General features: G+C 32.2%; 2 protein-coding genes across 3 annotated transcripts; both read left to right on the forward strand.

Annotated features, from left to right (window-relative positions):
- Positions 1-1,929: 1,929 nt before the first annotated feature.
- On the forward strand, positions 1,930-8,067 carry LOC129958812 (BTB/POZ domain-containing protein 3-like). The gene is made up of 3 exons (XM_056071503.1): positions 1,930-2,068; positions 4,196-4,442; positions 7,407-8,067. Exons 1-3 carry the CDS (start codon positions 2,059-2,061, stop codon positions 7,765-7,767), a joined length of 618 nt encoding a protein of 205 aa, XP_055927478.1. The 5' UTR covers positions 1,930-2,058; the 3' UTR covers positions 7,768-8,067.
- A 3,816-nt stretch (positions 8,068-11,883) lies between these two features.
- LOC129959437 (uncharacterized) lies at positions 11,884-22,611 on the forward strand. 2 transcript variants are annotated; one of them, XM_056072267.1, is made up of 5 exons: positions 11,884-12,271; positions 13,261-13,499; positions 19,063-19,234; positions 20,069-20,200; positions 22,102-22,611. In XM_056072267.1, exons 1-5 carry the CDS (start codon positions 12,196-12,198, stop codon positions 22,497-22,499), a joined length of 1,017 nt encoding a protein of 338 aa, XP_055928242.1. In that variant the 5' UTR covers positions 11,884-12,195; the 3' UTR covers positions 22,500-22,611. The 2 variants fall into 2 exon arrangements, with proteins under 2 accessions (XP_055928242.1, XP_055928243.1); XM_056072268.1 differs by lacking the exon at positions 11,884-12,271 and having other exon boundaries at positions 13,340-13,499; positions 19,178-19,234.
- The last annotated feature ends 249 nt before the right edge of the window (positions 22,612-22,860 follow it).

Genomic DNA, 22,860 nt, shown 5'->3' on the forward strand with positions numbered 1-22,860 from the left:
AAGACATAACAGTTGTAAACTACATCCCAATAAAGAACAAAAATGTTATTCTTATGAGCACTTTAAATCATGACAAAGAAATTAGCAACAAACCTGATAAAAAACCATTAAAGATCTTAGATTATAATTCAACTAAATGGGCTGTGGATACTCTTGATCAGCTTTTAAACATATACACTTGTAAAAGAAAAACAAATCGCTGGCCCATGATAGTATTCTATAACATGCTTGATACTTCTGCTTACAATGCATTTGTTCTACGGACTTCAATACATAGTGAATGGAACGAAAAACAAACAGCAGGGTTACAGGACAACAACAGGACGAACAGCAGGGTTAAATGATTGTAACATTTGAAATTAGATTAATTTTGAACAAAATAGGGAACTAATTAAAATAAATGGTTCTAAAAATCAAGATTTTTACTCGAACTTTCAAGAATATTAAATTCTTTCTTTGGATGAACTATTGTAAGAAATCAATTTTAAGTTAATTTTAGTCATATGAACGTCCACTTTTGATAATTTTTATCATTTTTCATTTTCTTTCTTTCTTCTTTTCTCTTCAATTAGTAATCTCTATTTAGTTTACCCACATCTTACGGCCTCAAAAATGTAGAGAAGTTGCATTTGTAAATATCAACGTTTCGCTGTAAGTTCAACTCACTGTCACCATTTGTTTTAGATATTTTTGCTTACTTCATTTAATTATTACTTTGTTAAAATATTAAATATAGCTGTTCAGAATGAGATTTCGTTTGGATTTTCTGTGGAGATCCCTTGGATGGTTTGTCATGCCTTTCTTTTTCTTTTGTCGTATCTTGTGCTCATCCAACCAGTTAGATAACTCAGTGTTATAGGCACCGGGGACGCAAGAAGGCTTAATGTTATGTTATGAGACAACATGAAGGCTGTTTAGGGATGGAGCTCGTACTTTTGAATCATGATCAAATGGTGAGAATGACATCTGAGATGGTATCACACTCTCAAAACTTCCGCGCCACACCACTGAAATGATGCATGACTTATGATGTCAAATTTAACTTGCAACAGGCTCACATACACGATAGATCCTTAGTGGAATCAGGGTTCGGATCTGGAAGTTTCCAAATCCGAGATTTTACCACTAGATCGCCGCGGCTCCATGATGAATCATGGCTGTGTCTTTAGTTCAATATGTAGAACAATGTGCGGCTATACACAGTTGTACATATTGAATTTCAGTTAATAAACATACCTTTTTGGGGGATTCAAGTCTACCCTTCGATGTATTCCAGACAATAATCAGTACCAAAATGTTTAGCCCCAGTGAGACATTCACATACTAAAGGATGATAACACTGTATGGCCACAAGTCAGTGAAGTTGGGTTTAAAGTAAATAGTACTAAACGTGGAAACATGTTTCAAGTATTACTGAATGATGCTATTAGCCATGTCATGATGTCAAATTTAACTTGCAACAGGCTCACATACACAACAGATCCTTAGTGGAATCAGGGTTCGAATCTGGAAGTTTCCAAATCCGAGATTTTACCACTAGATCACCGCGGCTCCATGATGAATCATGATTGTGTCTTCAGTTCAATATGTAGAGCAATGTGCGGCTATACACAGTTGTTCATATTGAATTTCAGTTAATAAACATATCTTTTGGGGGGATTCAAGTCTACCCTTCGATGTATTCCAGACAATAGTCAGTACCAAAATGTTTAGCCCCAGTGAGACATTCACATACAAAAGGATGATGACACTGTATGGCCACAAGTCAGTGAAGTTGGGTTTAAAATATGTCATCCATCGAGATCACACAAAGTTATTGTAGTGATCTGAACGGAAGTACGTGATTCCAAACTGTCCCAGTGTAAATTCAACTGAAGGCAGATTGATTATATAACTAGTTAAAAAAATATTGTATTTTTGTGTAATGGTGGCAATGGTTAGTATTTAAATTTCTTCTAATGTTTTAAATAAATATCACTGATCAAATTTGAAGTTTCATTTGGTTGAACTGATAATCTGCTTATTTTGTGCGTCATTTGGTTTTAAAATAGCACAGCTATGATGAAAGGTAAGCGAAATTATTAATATTGCGATTTTTTTTCCCAACTAACTTGCGTATCTCTCTAGCTAATATACTAAAAATTACAGGAAAAATGCAATGAAGTTTTTGGCCTTAAGTCTCATTGCAGTTAAAACTGTCGAATTTTAATGCATTTTGCTGTTCTAATTTTTAAAAAATTCATGGACATCGTGATTGAAGAGAAATTAATAATGATTCAAGTAATGCAATTCATATATTTAAAAACAAGATTCGTACTACCTAGATATTAAAGACATGCAGAGTTACTGGAAGTTAACTGCGAGATCCTATATTTAGTCAGTTCCTCGAAAACTTTTTCGAATGCTATTTCTCTAGTTAATGACTTCCTGTTAATCTCCAAAAAATTAAACGTTTTTAAAATTAAGTTTGATTTTAAATAATTGCCCATTTAAAAGCGCCCCCCCCCCCGCTTTTTACGGAAAAAAAGCCTGCTTGTCGAAGTATCATAGCTACTTTAGACCAGGTTTTGTGGACGGTGCATTATCGTGCATGCTCGGTACGAATCTTGAGTCTGATAGGTCTAAATCAAAGGGAAAATCATCTTTTGATCATTACATTAGCTTCTTCGATAGAGCTGGTAATGGCGAATAAAGCTTTTTAGGTAAATCTTTTTTTCTAAAAAAATATTAAGACGCATGCAATGACATTAATATTGTTGAAATGTGAGCGAATGCATAGTAATGCATCTTGAAAAGTTTCAGTTTCTTTGAAAATTTGGCGTGGTTTAGCTTCTCGTATCCTGACCGCCTTCTGTTGTGCAAAGCCATTTTGAAAATTGGGCCAAATAGTGGACGATATCATTTTCGTTCAAATATACTTCTTTACTGCTCTAGTATGCTTCTAATGAAACATGCATGCAAAAGATTCAGTCGGGAAGATTTTAAAACTTAGGGCTGAGGGCTAAGAAAATTTGAAAAGTTACTTGATATTACTGTACCTGCGAACATCGAGCATTTGCTGAAATAAAAACAATCGCCGTTAACGAAATAGTGGCATGAAAATGCATTGATGAGTTAATACGATAAAATATGAAACTAAATTTGCAGTTTATTAAAAGGCGTGTGATGCCCTCTGCTAGGGTCAAATTGCCTGAATCCATCGATATTGAGCATTAGCTCCCAAATGACAGTAGAGTAAGTATACGATACGTAATCTTCTGTCAGACACAGTATTTGAAGTTTATGTAAAGAAACTTTAAAAGGGCTAATGTTTCTTTACAGTTGATTTGTTGCACCAATGCAAAATTAAAGGACTTGTATTGCCTTTAAATGACATTTCTATCCCAATTATTTAAGAAAATATATCGGTTTCTCGTCAATATAAAGTCTAGAAAAGAGAAACGGTGAAGAATCTTTCAGTTTAAATTGAATAAAACTGATCTTGTAAGATTTTTATTGTGTGCTAACAAAGAGTAGAAATTTCATGTTGAGAAAGTGCAGTTTCTTGGAAAACCACCTCTAATCCAATATTAGCAAGAATTCCGAGAAACACTTAGACAAATCATTGAAAAAATAAACTATTCATCTTTCAAATTTTTAAAAACTTGAAATCCTGATCATCGCTGTTTGTCTAGATTTTAATACCCAATTTATTCTTGCAGGAATCGAAACGAGATTGTTCGAATTTTTTTTCCACTGAAGATTTGACTTATTGTCACTATAAAGTAGGCAAATCTCGAGTCCCACAACTCATGCGAGATTTTAACGCCAAGTTTAAAAGCATATGGTTATTATTTTGGCCCACTATAACTTGAAGCTAACGGCAAACTGAACTAATGTAACGTTTTCATGTAAAAATTCTACGAAACGGTATATTTTTTCTAAGGTTTGAAGCAGCCTCCCTCCCCGCCATAAAATATCGCGAAGATTGATTCGACTTCAGCACATAAACTTGCAATATTTTACGAGTGATAATTTGCCCAACATCCTTAATCCTTGCCAGCACTGAAAACGTGCCTTACTGTTGCAATTGCCGAGATAATGAAATTGATACTTCGTGTGGGGATGTGGAAGGCTTTCAAAAGGTGGCTTGCTTAATAACATTGCTTTAAAATTTAATTTTTACTTTAATTTATAATGAAAATGGTCGTTCCAGGATCGGGCAGACCCAGAACTCATATGACGAAGCCTCAGAAAATTGATCACTTCAGAGAAACGGGTAAGCTAACAGACGTCAATTTTCTAGTTGGGAAGGATGGATTAACAGCATCTTTCCAAGCACATAAATTGATTCTGGCTTGTTGGAGTCCAGTGCTCGAGGAGATGTTTTGTCAATCGGATCAGATAAGCGACCCAATTAGGGTACCCGATATTTCGAAAGAAGGCTTTCAAAATCTTATCGAGTAAGTTTTACTTTCTATTTGTATTCTAGATGTATTCGCGAATTTGATGGCTTTTCAAGTAAAAATGCAAGTTAAATGTGTAGTTGATTTGAACTCTATCTTTAAAAACACTTCCTGGTTAATTCTTAACATACTTGAAAGGTGTTGGGAACTCCAGAATTTTGGTTTTGTGTATGAATCTAGAGCAATTTAATGTTGAATATTATCGCCGTATTTTTCTCTACAATGAGTTGAAGTAAAACTTCCTTGCCAAGTTCTTAAATTATATTGTCTCACAAGTGCACACACAGCACTCGGTTTTATCATGGGTAATTTTGCAAAATTTTGAACGAAGTTGAGCATACTTTTTATTCCTGATATGGCGTGTCGGAATTGCTGCAACTGTTGACTAGGGTGGAACGAAAAAAATTTGCGATTTTTAATTTGTAATAGCGCGGAAAAGTTGCCTTTTGGTATAGATAATAAATATTCGAGAACATCTTGAGGTGCCGCAAGGACGTTAATTTCATAAACACCTTTTGCAACTTTTAAGGATTTTTGATTGCCCCGATTATGAAATAAGGCTTTAAATAGGCGTCATATGAATACGAGTATAAACAGTCTGCCTATGACATAGGCATGGCTCTGAGTCGTCGCTGGAGCGGTTGTTGTTGAAGTAAGGCGAAGATTCGTCTGCATCCGGTGACAAGGACGGAGCTGGTTTCAAATCGGTAGCTTTGCCGAGTTAAGGCAATATTGATAAAGTTATAGCTAATATTGACATCGCTACCACGTGCGCTTTGAGGAAGAATAAAGAACTACAGAGAATAACTAAATCAAAAACGGACAAAAATGCTAGAGCATCAGAAGCTATTACTGGCGACAATGACAACGCTAAACAGCGGTATTCTTTACAAAAAGAGGCAAACCAACCAGATCCATTAGACGCGAGATAAAACTACCAGATGCATGTGTGGTTTGATATTACGTGAAAACTTTCATGCACTAATAGTTCCAAACATCTTCTTGAACCTTCTCATAATCACGTTATATCTGTCAATTTCAAGAACGCTGTAGACTAGATTAGGCGAAGAAATGGGTACTCTGCCGCTTCAGAAAATATCCCTTTGTCCTTGCTAAGTGATAAGCCTAGAATTCTAAGAGAACTTAGTTTAGGACGCGTTTTAAAAGTGGAACTGAAAGTAATGACAGAGTCGGGAAGTTTTAAGTTCCAAAGATGAACTTCAATGCAAAGGACTACATCGACATGATCTCATGGCTTAAAAATGGAGTAACTGAACTCCCCTTGCTAAAATGTTTCAAGTGACTCTCAAACTTTATACAGAAGGCATCTGAAACTGAACCAAATAGTATAGGGGACTCGGTTATCGACTTTCCCTGCGCTTACTTGTCACATGCAGGCAGTGGGAAGAGCTGTGAACTGGTGGCCGAATCGGCTTCAAATGTTTGTGGTTCAATCGCAAGAGGTTACACAAGAGCAAAAATTGACTAACGTGTGATGATGGGAAAATTTAAAGTTTAATGTGGCAATGAAGTAGAAACATTCTGCCGCTGTAACGTTTGTAATCATTAAGGTTACGGAAATAAACGCAAAATTTGACAAATATTTATACTTTGTAGTAATCTTTCAAATTGCAATGCTTATATATGTATTTAAAAATCTTTAACATTATATGAACGAAAAATTCGGAAATATTCCATCCAAATTCAATTTTTTTTACAAATTTCAAGCTCTTTTGCGGCATCTCAAGATAATGTAATATTGCAACCCAATTTTTTAAAAATTGTTTTTTGAACCTTAAAGGTAGCTTTCCACACTATTGCCAAACTAAAATCTAAAATTTTTAGGCCATTTTCTTTCCGCATTAATGTTCAACCATCACATCTATCGGCAATTGACGAGCTAGACTATTCAAGGCCTTGTCCGTTCTTCACGTATGAACCGAATTATCGCTTAAGCCTAGTCTTTCAATTATTACAAATATTGATTTGTATCCAATCGGTGAATGGTGTAATTCGTTAGTTATTTTACGAATCGGAAGTACAGCATTTCTGAAATAATGTCATTGAATTGGGCAGTAATGAAACGGAACACTTGAGGATCTAATCTAATGGCTTCAGAACGCTCATTTAGTACTAACTTCTCTTGGTATAGCAAGTACCGCAAATTTGTACAAAGGCCGTTAAGATAAGAATTGTTTCCTAAAAGTATAAGCATTCGGAAGTTTAAGAATAACCATACTTTAGTTTCGTTCAATGAATTTTACGTAGCTGAGTGAAGTGCAACTTGCATTATGTGGGCTAGTTTTATTTATGTTTATAAAATCAAATGTTTGATAATCGTTGCTTGTTTCGTAAAGTAAAATCGGGATGTCTGCTAGCATCAATTTGTATTAAACGAAACGGCAATAATTTCGGCAAATTTTTTTAGTAAGATCCAATTTTGCCATACAACAGCAATCTAAACTTTAAGGATGTACCTTCTGACTAACTGCTCCAAGCTGAAGTGCTTTGCGTGAACGGCATAGGGCCGGCAGTATCGATCCGTGGAATTTGAACTGTAGGCTTGGGCCAGAAGCGCATGTGGCTATAATCCACACTGATGGTTTTTACTGAACTCGTATGTGGCTGTTAAAAGGTTATTTAAACAGTTCGTAAAATTCATTTTTGATCTTTCGACGCAAATTAGATAATCACTGTTTTATGGACCATAATGAGTCATTCCACCAATTTGTTCTAAATAAAAACAGGCTTCTATTTCTTTACTATTGTAAATAAAATTAAATGAGAATTTCATCTGAGTAAAAATTCTAGTTAAGGCCTTATGTTTATACTTCAGTATAAAATTGGAAACTGTCTGAAATGCGGCTTGCAATTCCAATTGCATGCAATGTATCCGACTTATTGGAACTCGTTTTATGAATGCAGTGGTTCTCTTCCACAACTAAAGTAATTTCTTTACAGGTTTCTATACGGACAAAACATTTATTTAACGAATTTGAAGATTGCTGTGGAAACGTACAAAACGGCTTTGAAATTTAAAGTAAAGGAACTGATGACACAAACTGAGCTTTTTATCTGCAAAGAGGTGACTCCGGATACGGTTTTGAAAATCTTGCAGATAGCAATTAAATTGAAAATGCGCTTCGTACAGGAGAAGTGCGTGAGTGTTATCGAAAATCATGCAGATCGTATCTTGTCTTCCGATGATTTCGCCAAAATTCCTCGCTCAATCTTCGATACGCTCTTAAAACTGAAACTCAACGCATCTGAAATGCAAATTCTCTATGCTGTTCACCGATGGAAAAATAACAACCCTTGTTGATTTTTAATGGCTTGACCAGTTGATTTTATTTTTCAACTTATTATATTGACAAAGTGAATCTTCACTGAATAGCCATGAATTCTTAAATCCTGTTGCATCTTAGGAATGACTATGTGCAATTGATAGTTGACGACCACTATTTGCTTCGGGACGAGAGCCGAGCTCTGGTAAAGTCCATAGACTTCTACCAGTACCTGAATGCTTTTAAAAACGCTCAACGATGTCCATCAAAGCATGTAAAATTTTTATAAACTTTTACTATGCCTTCGAACTGTAAATAAAAATGTACTTTTTTGGAAACTATGGCTTTAGTTTTTACAAACTGGCTACATTTTATGTAGCATTTTTAAACACTTGACCTACACATTCTGCAACATGAGAATGAAACGGCATACTTTTATACTATTTACTTACATTACTTGCATACTATTTACAAACATTAACTTAAACTTGCTATAAACTATTCACCGTGTACTTCCTATATAACAAATGATGGCATTTTTAGGGACACAAAGCTTTTTCGTCCCCCTAGTAGTCGTTAATGACAGAAGGCATTTAAATTTTACTGGGTACGAATCTATTTTCGGCACTTGATCAGAATTGACCTTTAAAAAGCGATATAAACGTCCCAAGGTTTTGTCTCAAAGACCGGCTCCTTGAACATTAATCCTCCCACTATGGTTTAATTATACGCAAATATTGTATAAGTGAACAGTACTCTAACTTCCTCTCTTTGGCATCCTTTTCTTTTAAAAATGACTTCTCATTTATAATCTTCAACATAATACCGGAGACCAAGTAATTAAGGCATTTTGGATTCGATGAATCGAGGGTCAAAATTCGGATTCTCCATATAAAAGCCATGTATGGAGGCTGGGAGAATTGCTTGGACTGTAAGTGATAAAGGATATATCTAAATATAGTGGGCCGGGGCTGAAGATGGTACTATAATGCTTGATTTACGTTCGTGTCAAAATTGCAATCTATTTATATTTTCATTAAGATGGCATTCATACATTCAAATCTTGCCTTACTAAAAGAGTAATTGAATGTATAAATAGTCGTAACACTTGAATAAAGCGTTTGACTGTATAACCCAACTGACCACAAGGACAAAATGATAATTTTAGTCTTTAATTCCATGGTGATAAAGAAAATTATTTTCCAGTTTAACCACTTCGTCTTCCGTAACTAACCTAGCGCGTTCAAGTGAAACTTCTGCAGGGTGGCCATAACGCGCTTCAAGCGTTCTTCTACATTTTAAACGCTTTGTAATGTTTACTTGTAAATGTTGTTAATTGTAAATGTTTACTTGTATGTATAATATTATTTGTAAATGTTTACTTGTTTGATTCGTTATTTTTGTTCTAATGCGGCGAAAAACAGAGGGAAAAAAACGGAAATTTTTGAGTACAGGAGAAAACGGCGAAAGGGTTAAAAGAAAATTAAGCATTCATTATAAATTAAATTTTTTAATTCACGTAGGGTACCAAAATCATGATCCCCCTTAGCTTGAGTCCAATTCATAACTGTTCCAGATCCTCCGCTGTCTTTATTCAAGAGTTTTGCTAATTTAAAATTTTACATGAGTTAGAAGCCGAAATAACCATCTGCTCTTTGTAGTTTCCATGTGACCGACATACTTAGTACCAGAGTCGGTTTCATATGCTTTATTTATCCCAACCGAAATCTCAGTTACATAGAAAATTTTCTTTGATCACAAAACTGAGTTGATCCTATTTAATGAAATTTGACGATCCACTGATCTTCAACAGAGAACTGACTGTATAAATACTAATTTCAACTGTGTTCTCCAAAGCCCAGCAAATGGAAAATCAATGATCGCCAGTCAGAGAATTTATTCAATTAAAAAAAAAATTGAGTTCACCTTTTAAAAAAATGCACATGGAAAATATATAGTCGTTACAGATTTTGTACACCTGTGTACAACTCGTATTGGCTATTCTGAATATGGGGAATAATAATCATAGTTCTAATCTCTAAAGGAACATTGATTAGTTTAATAACAGATGCTATTTTGTGAGTGTTCTAATTCGCATAAATTAAGAATCGCACTTCCAAGAGATGTGGAATAAATCAATGAATCATTACCATGCATCAGATCATCAGACTTAAAATTCTACATTTATCTATATGCACAAGATAAAGTACTAAGGGGGGGGGATGAGGATTCAATTTTTCCAAACTTAATGTTGTCCTGTTTGCCGCACACAACCAACTATATTTTTAGCAAGATGAAACGCCAGAGTATTTCACTATTAACTCTTGAAGGCACACGATTTTAAAGAGAATAAACCTCTAGTCGCAAAGAATTTTTATTATGAAATGAAAAAAAAATTATTTCAATTTTTTAAAAGAAAACGTTACTTAAAGAAAATAATATACTTTTAATAAGTCTGTTTTACAAGATGGGACGTATATAATCCCACCACTCTACAGTTTCAATATTAGAATAAAACCTTTAATAACATGCTTTTTTATAATAAAGAAATCTATTCTCTCGTAATAAAACACGTACTGTTATGAACAACAAAAATTTATTGCATCACATAATGCACGAACCTTAATCGTAGCAGCACACGCAACTTACTGATGTTTCGATTTGTGTAATTTTTCCACTTATTTACGCATTTAACGTTGGTGCATAGCATTGCCTCAGATAAAAAAAAAAAAAAAACTATTCGACTATGAGTAACTTCAACTTTTTGAGGTGAATTAAAATGTATACCAACATGCATAAAGGGCTATGATGAAGGTTGAGCAATCTTGAACCCACCTAGGACCGAAGGGTTAAGCCAAAAAACATTCTTAAGAATTCTTAAAAACACTGATCAAAATGGAGAAGCCAATAGATCATCAGTACCATGTGATTTGTCTGGATTGGATATTTTCTTTTGAGGACATATATTATATCAGAAATGAAGGGTGTCCCAAAATTAACTCAAGATTTGAATTTGCTATCATTCGTGCAGTAAAGTGCTGGCAACCCTATTTAAAAAAAAACATTTGACAGCTGATAGTTTAGGGTAGTGGAAATGAAGCGTTACACGCTAGAACTACGAGTTAACGCAATATTTGAATTAAATAAAAAAAAGATAATTTTTTTCCTATAAATTCTCTTTATATTTTAATTGAATTGTAAAATACGTAGGATATGGTTATGTATGGAATAACACATAGGGCAAATGGTCTCAACTGTTTTGCTAGCAAATACGTACTCCTTTGTCGCAATTTTCCATGACCATTTTGCATAAATGTGACTGCATTTCGTTGGTGCAGCTTTGCATTTCCTTTTGCAACGCACGTGTGCTTGTGGGCTTGTTGGCATAGACCTTTGATTTCAAATAACCCCATTAAAAGAAATCCAATATGTTAAATCGCACAATCTAAGAGGCCAATTCTTCAATTTTCGGATAGTGACCGCCAGACTTTCATTCTTTTTGAAATATTGTTCAACAATGGAAACACGTTGTTCTATAGCGTTACGCTCCATTTTTACTAACCCTAAACTATCAACTGTGAAATATTTTTTAATAGGGTTGCTAACATTTTACAGCACGAATGGTGGGAAATTCAAATCTTTCATCCTTTATATATTACTTATTATTATATTAGAAATATATATTAAGATATATAAGAATATTATATAACTTATTTTGATTGCATATGAACCTTTAGGTGAGCCATTTGAGATTGTCATAAAAATTTCGTTCGTGATTTAAATTGTATCGAAGAATGTCTCATAACTTAGGAAATATACTCAAATTCTTGTAACAGGAAGGTTTCATGCACTTTTCAGGAGTATTGGTAAAACATTTGATGATGTTGTAAGGATGAAAATTTTGTCATTTTTAATGTGTTACAAAAATCATATGCATGCTACTGGAATCATGTGTTATAGGAATCATGCGCAGCAGCACATTGTTACATTAAAAGAAGCATGTTTTTGTGAACCCTATCACCCCTTGAAATTTGCCATTTCATATCATTCTGTGTTACGTCAGTTTAACATGATTTGGAAGCTATTTATAACATGACTGATTTATAAAAACAAGACTTAATAGCCGTTTCACTCATTCTGTTTTACTTTAGTGAGAAATGCGACACTCGAATCTAGTTTGTTTATTTCTGAAAACAAAAAGTTCAAATGACTGGCTTCCCTAAAAATATCAAAATCAGTTGAAGTGCGTTGTAGTACTTGAGATTATCGGAACTGCAAAGCGACGTCTACTTTTTTAGATCGAACAAAACATTTATCAGCTACGATTGTTCCTTTTAATTAATCATAGAAAAAGCGTGAAAAATCTTATCTGTGAGTCCAACAATACTATCTTGGTAGTAGTTGGAGAATGCAAGGAAGCATTTAGAACTTTTAGATTTTATTTTTGTTTAGTAAATGGGCAGGAGATGCGTCGGATAAATATTTGCGCTTTCATTGCTGCGCATGTTTGGTATTTATGCTCAGTGGAAGGATACAGGACTTGTAAGTACACTTAAAATTTTATTGTTTTTTATCTGTCTATGAAATCTATTGTTTTAGATGATATAGAATAATTAATGTCTAATTCACATGAAGTGACTAAGAATACACAATTATTAAAAAATATTTTTTAGAATTTTTTATTACTGTTAACAGTGTTAATTCATGTATATAAGTAATAGATATAAATTTTCATTTTATTGTGTTAGATAAAAAAAATTTGGAATGAGGTTTTCTTAAATTCTTCAAAATTCGATGTTCCATCATAAAGATGGCAAACTGAATGGAATGGAATAGGATTTAGAATATTTAAAAATATGAATGTAATTAATTATAAAGGATTATTTCAATAAAATTTTATGTCAACCTCATCACTTGACTATCTGTATCCAAATAACTCTCCTGTGGATACAAACAGCCAAATTGAATAGAACAGAATTAAACTGTAAAGAATTAAACGAAAATTTAGTTTTCGTAAATTTGTTATTTCAAACATTAAAAAATTGGAGAGTGTCTTCAGAGTTATTTTTAAAAATTAAGTTGCATTTTAACGTTGATTAGTGATGAATTAATTGTAACAGACGAATATATTGCTGATTTAATCACCCCAAAAGAAAATTTTAATTATTGAATCTGTAATTGAAGAGTAACCCAGAAAAAAATGCCAGTTCCTAGAATTCCATGCAATTCTGATTATATTTGTTTTAAGTTAAAAGTTCCTTCTTTTTAAATTTCATTACGCGAATATTTTCTGACATTTTTTATTTATTATCGAAATTAAAATATATACAGTTAATTTCTTTTAGATATTCTAAAAGATAGAAGAATGTTATTATTTATAGATATTTAATTTGCTCGCAAACATGAGACGGATCTTTAAGGATTAAATTAAAAATTTATTTCATCAAAATCTTTAGAAATAATTTCACAAAAAATATTCTGCTTTTATCTTATTTTCTGAACTGAAAGCATTGTTTTTTTTTAAATTACAGTTTCAATGAAAGAATTAGGAAGCTGTTCCAATAATAGATCCGTTGAAATAGAACTATCGCCTATGTCATGGAATTCATCTGGAATTTTAATCTCTGACTGGAACTTTTGGTATGAACCACATTTGCATTGTGAGGTTATTCTACGACCACCACCTTCATATGGGGTTGTTGTTAGCATTAAATTTATAGATTTACTGCCACATGCGGATAATTCATCATCATGTCAAAATTATTTAGAGGTATGTATTCATTTCATTATCATACTCATTCATATTTCTTAGATGTATTCATTATATTATCATACTTATTCATATTTCTTCTTTAATAAAAGAGGCTTCATAGATGTCCAGTGTTCAACTTAACAAATGGTTCTTAATGTCAGCCATTTTTTGGATTCCTGAAAAAGTTCGGAACCGTCGTTAGTGAAAATCCATCAAAAGAAAATAACATTTAAAGAGGCGAATGAAAATAACCTAGCATTCAAAGAGGTGAACAAAAATAACTTAACATTCAATAAGGCGAACAAAAATAACTTAACATTCAATGAGGCGAGAGTTTCGATAACATTGGATATGCTCATGAGCTTTCCCTAATCAATGGCAATCTAGAAATCAAATGACTTTCTGGCATATGTAGGGCAATGTCAGTTTCACATGTGGTTGTTTATCTCTTTTTCTCTATTGTCCATGATTTTCATAAAAACATTGCATCAGAGATAATACATATATAAAAAAATATACATCTGTCATTCTTGATTTGATTTCTCCTGTATCATTTCTTTACCAAGTCAAAATCTCATAGATGAATCAATTGTAAAATTGGTTTTGATAATATGAAAAGGATGATATAGGTTTTCAGTGCCACGAGTTTTTATTTTCATTTTTTATAATAGTTCATACGCATTAAAAAAATGATTGCCAATATCGTTCTATGCAAAACATGAATCTTCGTGAATTTTGTCTATTTTATAAATAAAAATAAAAGACACGGATAGCGTAAATTTTGATGGTGACATTTTTACCTACGATATAGTTATGAATCGGTCTAAGGGGAAAAATGAAACTCTTCGATCTTTCCTTTATAAGTTTGGTAAAAAAAAAAAAAAAAAAAAAACGATACAATTTTAGAAATTATTCATGTGAAGAACTAGTTGTAAGTAAATATATTTTGAAATAAACTGTTTTAATTTAAATTGGTTACTAAAAATCACCTTATTTTGAACAATGCCTTTGAAAGAAGAGATGAAAGCCACAGAAGCACTTTCAAGTTTTAAGAACAACCGTGAAATTTAATGAAATATTTCTCATAAAACTTTTTTTTTCAACTGTTATAAATTAGAGCAATTGAAAAAATTGAATTGAACTCCCTATCTGACATTCACTGATGTCTCATTTTTTAAAATTTATCTCTCGATTTCAGGATCGTGATAAAATTTATGCGATAGAAATGAAGTAGTGATTTTTTCAACATCAAAAGCGATAGCAAGTAGAAATTTAAACAATACATATGCTGTCTGAAACTTTCTTGTCTATTTAAACTTTTCAAATACTTTTGAACTTAATGGAACATTATTATATCAATGCATTTTTTAGTTATTTCAAATCCATCTTGAAAGGTTAAATTATATCTGCAAAGGTCACGTTGAAGTCTGAATTCAAGAGGTGCGTTATTTGTAGTAAAGATCTTGTATAGATTCCGCCTGGCATCTTTGAAACAATGCATTGTCCTCATCAAAATTGGTAATTTGACATTAAATAAACTTTTTCCAATTTCTAAGGAAAATCTTGCAAAATAATACAAGACAAAGAATCATGAGTCCATAACCAAGATACTTTTTAACAAGACATATAAGTATTGGATAATCCTATGCAGAGTGAAGGAGAATTAGAATGGTCAAAATGGATGTCGAAGGTGATAACAGATAAGTGCCTTTTCTTGGCATTAAATGCGGTGATTGACTTCTAAGAGGATATTAGAAGAATAAATTAGAAATAATAATTCCTGATGTTGCAGGCTTACATCGGTTTTCATTTGAATCACATTTCTTCTCGGGAAATAATTGTTCAGATCTGGAAAGTCAGATGATATGTTGTCTTGCATCGTATCAAAAACGGGAGATTATTCAGCAAAATGTTTTCTTCACAATTTTATCTTATAAGCACTGGATTTGTGGCATTAGAACAGGAGAGAAATAAAGACACGAATACCTCAGTTTAGGCCTTTTAGCATAAGTCATTGTCAAAGCGCAGTCAATTTTCTGGGAAGTATGAAGGCTATTGCATGTTTTTATTTTCCAAGACAACTCAATTTCTGTTGATAAATAGTGACTTACAGAAGTGTGTGTTTTTGCGAAAACCATCATCACTATAAGCATTGTAATGTTTTGGTTTGGCTTCTTTAATTACACTAAAGCCAGTTTTTGGCTACATCTGCATCAAAAACCAATGTTAAAGAGGCATCTTACAGTGTAGACAGATATGTGTAGTGAAATCGCACTTGGAAGACTTAAATAATTTCCATTTCTGAATGCCTGGCAGGGGGCATTGAAGTAATAAATTATTTCTTCTATTGTTGTTGGGCTATATTCTGTGACTTTACCATACCATTGGTGAGATTAATATGTATAAAGTTCTGTCATCAAAGGCGAATTTTGGTACTATATTGGATATGTTTATAAATATCAGATTTTCATAGATATCTTTTAATTTCTATGGATTATTTTTAAAATAAGAAGTTGTGTTTCATGTAACTTAACTGATAGCAGCACTTTTTCCGGGCAGCTGTCTTTCAAAGGTAGTTATTAGCAAATTAAATAGTTGCCATTATTGAATGTTTTTGTTAAACTTGCTTATTTTTATTTGGTTCAACATCTTTATTCATTCATTATTTCCTCTTCCATTATAAACTGATGAGTGCTGAATAAATATGCCATCGCAATTAAATGTTGACTGAGTAAAAGCTGTATGTACGGCTGAATAAATAGACACTATTAGCAGTAAGGAATCTTTCACTTATTTCCATTTTACAAACAAAATTTTTGAAACATGTTGGATGAAATGCTTGAAATTGAATTTATCATATCAATTGGATCCTTTTAAATTAAATTTTTCGCTATTCCTCCTCATTTCACAATACATGAGGGCTACTAGGAAATGAACTAGGAATTTCATAATACATGAGAGCCACCAGGAATGATCTTGTATTTCTAAACTGTTACAAATGGCAGAAGACACAAGTTAAGTTTCTTTATTACTATTTTGTACAACAGACATAAATTAAAATTATCTTTGTTACTATTTAATACAACAGACATAAAGTAAAATTATCTTTGTTACTATTTAATACAACAGACATAAAGTAAAATTATCTTTATTTTAATTACTATTTTTATTTACATTATTTTTATTTATATTTTCTTTATTTTAATAATTTACTTTATTTTAATTACTATTTATAATTTAAACTACTATTTATTTTTTAAATAAGCTCAATTTTGACATTTTAATGAAACCAAGCAATTAAAATGCAAGTGGAAATTGTTTTGACCTTAATTATTTAGTAGCAGTTGATATTTTCAAAGAAAATGAGTAGGTAATATAAAAGATACGAACCTGTTCGCTTTTGTAACGTGATCATAGGTATCTATAGATCGAAAATTTTCTTATTAATAAATACATAATCAGAATGGAAGTCACTGAAAACGATTAAAATGTCATTTTTTCACCATTTTAGCTTACTGCTTATTGTATCGAAAGTATACTTCAAGTTTATTTTTTTTTCAATTTAAGTTTTTTATTCTTTCATCAATTTCTGAAACTACATTATATCAACATTCAGAATTAGATATGTTCTTAAAGCTTTTACTTAACTTCGAATGTTAGATTATGTGCGAATTAGGATATTTATTCTTAGAGATTTAGAATATTAATAATTTTCTTCACAATGACTTTTTATACGATTATTTAAAATAAAGATACTCACTTAAAGAAAAATGGTCAATAATTCGGCATAGTGGTTTATGTAAAGATTTGTAGCGAAATCATAGTTGCGTTCGATTCCCAGATACAGCTTATGAGTTTTATGTCTTTTTTTAAAGCCACAATGAATCATTGAAAATAAAGACAGTATAATTAATATAAAAAATATATAAAATATAAAAAAGACAAAATAATTAATATAAAAAATTAAAGAAAAAAACTTTTATCCTTTGCACTTCTACAATAAACAAAGCATTTACAGAATTTTTTTTTTTTAGGAAAATATTGGAAAAGGCTATAAGACCACAATAAATATCATAAAAAACAAGAATCCTAAATATTTATTGTATAAAAATTAAGATACGTTATAAATGTAGTCAAGGTTTGAGTTTACGTAAAGTTTTTCTGCCTGCGTCTTGTTTTCTTGCAATTTTCGATTTAATCTACAAATTTTTCCTGAAAATTATTTTTTTTTTAAATACACAGATAAAAACATTTATAATTTATTTATATTTAATATTGACTTCGTAGTTCACTTACTATTTAAGTCAATTCTTTGATCTTTTATCCAAATTAGACTCGATAAATGTAACTTGCTACAGACCAACAATATTAGATTACATATCAAATAGCCAATGATTACTTGATTCAATAGATAATCAAATGGCCAACAATTGCTTGATTCAATAAATAATCAAACTTCAATGATTACTTGATTCAATAAATAAACGTCCTCTTTTCATAACGCATGAAGACCGCTTAGGTCAGATTTTGTGATTTTGAATGTGGACAGATGACAATGGATTCTACTTCCATAAGCCCACATAAATTATAGTTTTCATGAAATATTGAATCTCAATACTTGATCTTTAAAATTACTAAGCCGTGGCTTTCCTAACAGGCCACTAATTAATAAACCAATAAAGTCTTTTCTTTAAAGCAATTCCATCGTATGTAATTATAGTAACTAATGCCTACCTGCAAATGAGAATTACACAAAACTAACTAATTTTCTAAAGTAAGAATTTAGCAAAGCGATTTTTGTGTCCATGTGTTATGTTGCTTTTTTTTTAACCATGTCTGAATGATGACAAATGTTTCTGTTGATTGAAAGAAGACATTTTCAGGATAATAAAGCTTGCTTTAAAATTTTCACTGTCTTGATTATCTAAGCTTAAAAAATAAATTTAATATTTTCGTTATCAACTGCTGGCATATTAATTAATCTATAGTTTATACCTGTGTTTATGGCCAATCACTTAAACGTTTTTCATCAATGACAAATTTCTATCTTGTTTATCTTCTAACATTGACAATATATAATCTTATCAGGCAGGCTTGTGCCGATAGTAAAATGTTGCTTTTATAATTACGATTATGAACAATTTTTCAAACAGATTTTGTTACGAGTATGCAATATATATATTTTTTTGATAAGCGCTATTGATATTATTATCTAATTATTTGATGGATAGAAAAACGATTGGTTCAATACCTTCCACCCTAGATCAGCCATATATGTCATCCATTTACCCATTAAATCTGTCAGGAACGGAAATCCTGATGATAAAGAGGTAATAAAATTTAAAGAATATGTCATCTGTAAATCACATATGGTTCTTGGTATCAGACTAAGTCTCGAATTTTTTAGTTATATTCCAGATAGACATTTTAAGGCTTAAAAACCCGATATTAATTTCACAAATGACAAATAAAATCGAAATATTTAGTTATTTGCTTTAGATGCAATGCACATATAGATATTATTTGATTCAGATCTGACTTGTGAGCTAACTTGTATAACTATTACTTTTATTTTTGACAGATATCATCAGAACGAGGTTTCAAAAATACCAGACTTTGCGGTTATAGTTATGATTCATACGAATTTCAATCATATATTTATTGGGGAAAGACTAATATTGTGTTTCACACTTCAGATACCCGGGACGTCAGTAATGCAGCATTTCAGCTAACCTTTACTGTTGTACGAAGAGGTAAGGCAACGCATTATAATATCAACATTTTTTTTCCCTTGCTTTTTGTACAAAGTTTCCTTCTTTAAAACCCCCCCCCCCTTTTTCAGTTGAAAATTTGAAACTTACATCAGTTTTTATGAAATAATATTTTTGTAGTCTTCGGTAGCTAGAACTAATGAACAGAACGAATTTTGAGGGGAATAAACAGTATCAAAGTTACTGACAGAAAGAATTTTAGTATCGTAGGAATTAAAAGCATTCAGCCATTGCTAATAAAATGTATTATTTTAATTTACGACAGCATAACCCATTTTTTGACATGCTGTCACGAGTAGTGGGATAGAAATATAATGCAGCTAGATTGGAACTATAGAGAAGGGGAGATGATCTACTAAAGCCACACTTGATTACTTAAGTCTTGAACTTAAATTCTTGAGCAGAAGAATTTATGAAATAAACCCAGATGCGAATTGCGCGCATTTGGGAAGCTAACTCTTCAAAAACTGCACGGGACTAAAACATCCATCTCTGTCTATTTGTAACATAAACGAATCAGCCGTTTCAGTGAAGAGAAAGCAGTTATTTAATTCCATCGCACCCACTAAATAATTGATAAGATTTAAACACTATAATTTATGCACTTCACAGCAAAGAAGCCAAGGGAGCTTCCCGCATTTAAATGAAGTTTTTTTATGCTAAAATGAAGTTTTCTATGCTCTAAATAATAAAGTCGTGAATGTCGGATGAGTTAATTTGAACTATGTAATCCTTTCTATTGTACACTGTTTACATTTACAATCATAGTATAAATTTCATTACTTCTTTGAGAATCACAAGAATACTCTTTCATAGGTTACAACTGGTGTTTCAAAGAAGAAAAAAGATGTCATAATAGTCATTGCGTTTGGAAAGGACTGATATGCGATGGTCACAATAACTGCGGAGATCTCAGTGACGAACTGGATCCATTTATTGCTCAGTGTTGTAAGTAAAGCCTGAATATTTAATGATATTCAATAGAAAACTAGTAAAAAATATACTGGGTTGATTTGAAATGACTATCAAGTTGATGACTCAGTTAGTGACTATCAAGCAGTGTAAAAAATTGTTTTATTAATGGAACAACTCGAGTTCTTTGCATTTCCACAGTTACGCTCGAAAGTGCATAAAAATTTGCTCTGAGTTTAGAAAATATAATTTATCTTTCATACCGTAATTAATTCTGAAAATGTATGAGGTTTCGTATGATTTTAATTTAAAATATTTTAGAAAGTATTGTTTAAATGCAAAAGTATTAATTTTCATATCTACCTTGTAGATTAAGATATAAATATTACTTCAAAGTCCACCAATAAAGCGTTTGGTTAAGATTGGAACAATGAATCCTAGAGTCCGGGATAGCCTGGTTGGTAGGGCGTTGGATTCGCGTTCCTTGGATTACGAGTTCGAACCCCGTCGGCCGAAGACTCTTTGTGTGTGTGGTGGCTGGCGCACTTATAAATCTGTTGTGGTCACAAAGTCCTCCATGTCGAGAGTAATACCACTGTGGGTACTGGATTAGGGGTGATCGTTCTGATTCAGGTCTAAATTACGAGTGAATGAAATGCATGAATGAAGTCCGCCCCGTAAAAAGGGTTGTGAAGTGCGTGTAACTAAATCGTACTCTTGGCCCTAAATGGCGCTACTGAAAAAACAAGAGACGCACTCTTGGCTGATCACAGACTTCTAAAGTCAGTGGGCTTGTCTATGACAAGTGCCATTAGAAACAACGACAATGAATCCTTGTACAAAATCTGATTTTTTTTTCAAGATGATCTTTTATCAAAAGCCGGTGTTTTAATTCAAATGTATACTTCCCTTTATAATTAACTCAAATACTATCTAGGATTTGATAATAGTATAACATGTGGAAAAGTAGATTTTGATATCTGACTGCATTACCTAAGTGGTATTGAATGTTGCTAGCGTTGGCCGCTCTTAAACTATTTGAGGTTTGTCAATTGAATTGCAGTTATTGTTAATATTAACACTATGCCATCCGTTGGTCTAACTTGGGATTTTTTTTTGTTTGGCAGGACTTCTGCCGCTGGATGTTTTTAGAGGTTTTCAAAAGATCACTATTTTCATAAAATAAATAAATAATTAGTCAAAATAATAATTTTCATAACATAAAAATTATTAATAGTAAATAATTATAATAAAATAAATTCTAAAAATAAATAAAAACTTGCTTGGCACCAGTGTGGTGTCATCGGCATTTAATTGATAGTTTTCGCATGATACCAACGTGGGTCCATCAGATGGCCTAGTGTTAATATCAGTATCTAAGATTACTCAGTTTATTTACAAGTCTGCCTTTGCAGGTACAATGATCAATAAAGGGGTATATTATAATTTTGAAAGCTTATATACCTACAAAAATGTTTCGTTGATCCAACAAATCTTACTGTAAATTTGAATTCGTTTATCCTACTTGGACCACGAGATTCTTAGATTAAAGTTCCGTTTCTTCTATTTGGAAGGTTTTTATAGTTTTGAATCGTGATCTGATGGTAAAAATGACACCTCATTTCCATTCTTACACATTATATTAAAATAAGAATATTTGACCTATGTCTGTATTTTAAATTTTCATCAGAATTATCTCTTCTTTCCGCTAATCTAGTGAATCTTTAATGGAATAGGGTCTCATACACAAGGTCCTTCCATCCCAGAAGGATCTTGTGTATGAGACCCTAATCATTGCTAACAATTTATGACTTCAAAGCCATTATGACTTCAAAGCACAAGATCATTATGCACATATTATTCATCCTGTAGCCATTATGATTAGCTCCGATGAAATACATTTTCATTTGCTTAATTTTTTATTGCTTTTGTTTCAGCTTCATTGTCCTCAGGAGAATCTCTTGCTGTGATACTTGTTACCATCGTTGGAGCATTAGTTCTGTTAACCATCGCTGCTTATCTCAGAGGACCTAAAATCTCCCAACAAATTGAAAGAATGTCTCAATGCAGACGGGCTGCCTGTCCTAGAAGAGATCTCGCAGGTCCAGACACAGAAGAGCCATCAATCAACACAGTTCCAACGATTAGTAGGTTGAGGACTAATTATGGTACCATCACAGGATTATTGTCCTCTTATGATTACAGTGCTCCTCCACCACTTGATGCTCCTCCTCGTTATGATGAGGTCGAAAGCTTGCCTGTTGCAAGTAACGTCGTTGTTGAAACTTCTACGAATTCGAATAGGGAATTAACTGCGGTTGAAGCAAATCATTGAAATACGAATGATGTTGCATCATTGCGAGTTTGTAAACAATATAAGTTTGTGAAAAAATGTTTGCAGAATAAAGCAAACTTCATCTGAAAAATAAAATGAACTTTTTTTTTTATTTTTATTTTGAGACGTATTTCTTTTTTATGAACTTGATGTTAAATCACTCATTTCATAAGTGAAAAAATACGGAAAGAAGAAGCATTGATGTCTCAAGAGTTTTAATTACATAATTTATGCTTTTCCTATTTTATTCAAACAAAATTTTTTTATTACTTTTTTCAGAATAATTGTATTCAACTTAGGTGGAATTTGAAGAAAACACAAATGTATAGTTTACTGTGATAAGTTCTATTTAACAATCAGT

Source organism: Argiope bruennichi, chromosome X1, assembly GCF_947563725.1.
Source record: "Argiope bruennichi chromosome X1, qqArgBrue1.1, whole genome shotgun sequence".
NCBI lineage: Eukaryota > Metazoa > Arthropoda > Arachnida > Araneae > Araneidae > Argiope > Argiope bruennichi.

Coding starts and splice junctions, on each gene's coding strand:
- LOC129958812 (XM_056071503.1), top strand. Junction 4,443..7,406: donor GGCTTTCAAAATCTTATCGA/GTAAGTTTTACT, acceptor ATTTCTTTACAG/GTTTCTATACGGACAAAACA.
- LOC129959437 (XM_056072267.1), top strand. CDS start 12,196: ATGCGTCGGATAAATATTTGCGCTTTCATTGCTGCGCATGTTTGGTAT. Junction 13,500..19,062: donor CATGTCAAAATTATTTAGAG/GTATGTATTCAT, acceptor TATTTTTGACAG/ATATCATCAGAACGAGGTTT. Junction 20,201..22,101: donor TCCATTTATTGCTCAGTGTT/GTAAGTAAAGCC, acceptor CTTTTGTTTCAG/CTTCATTGTCCTCAGGAGAA.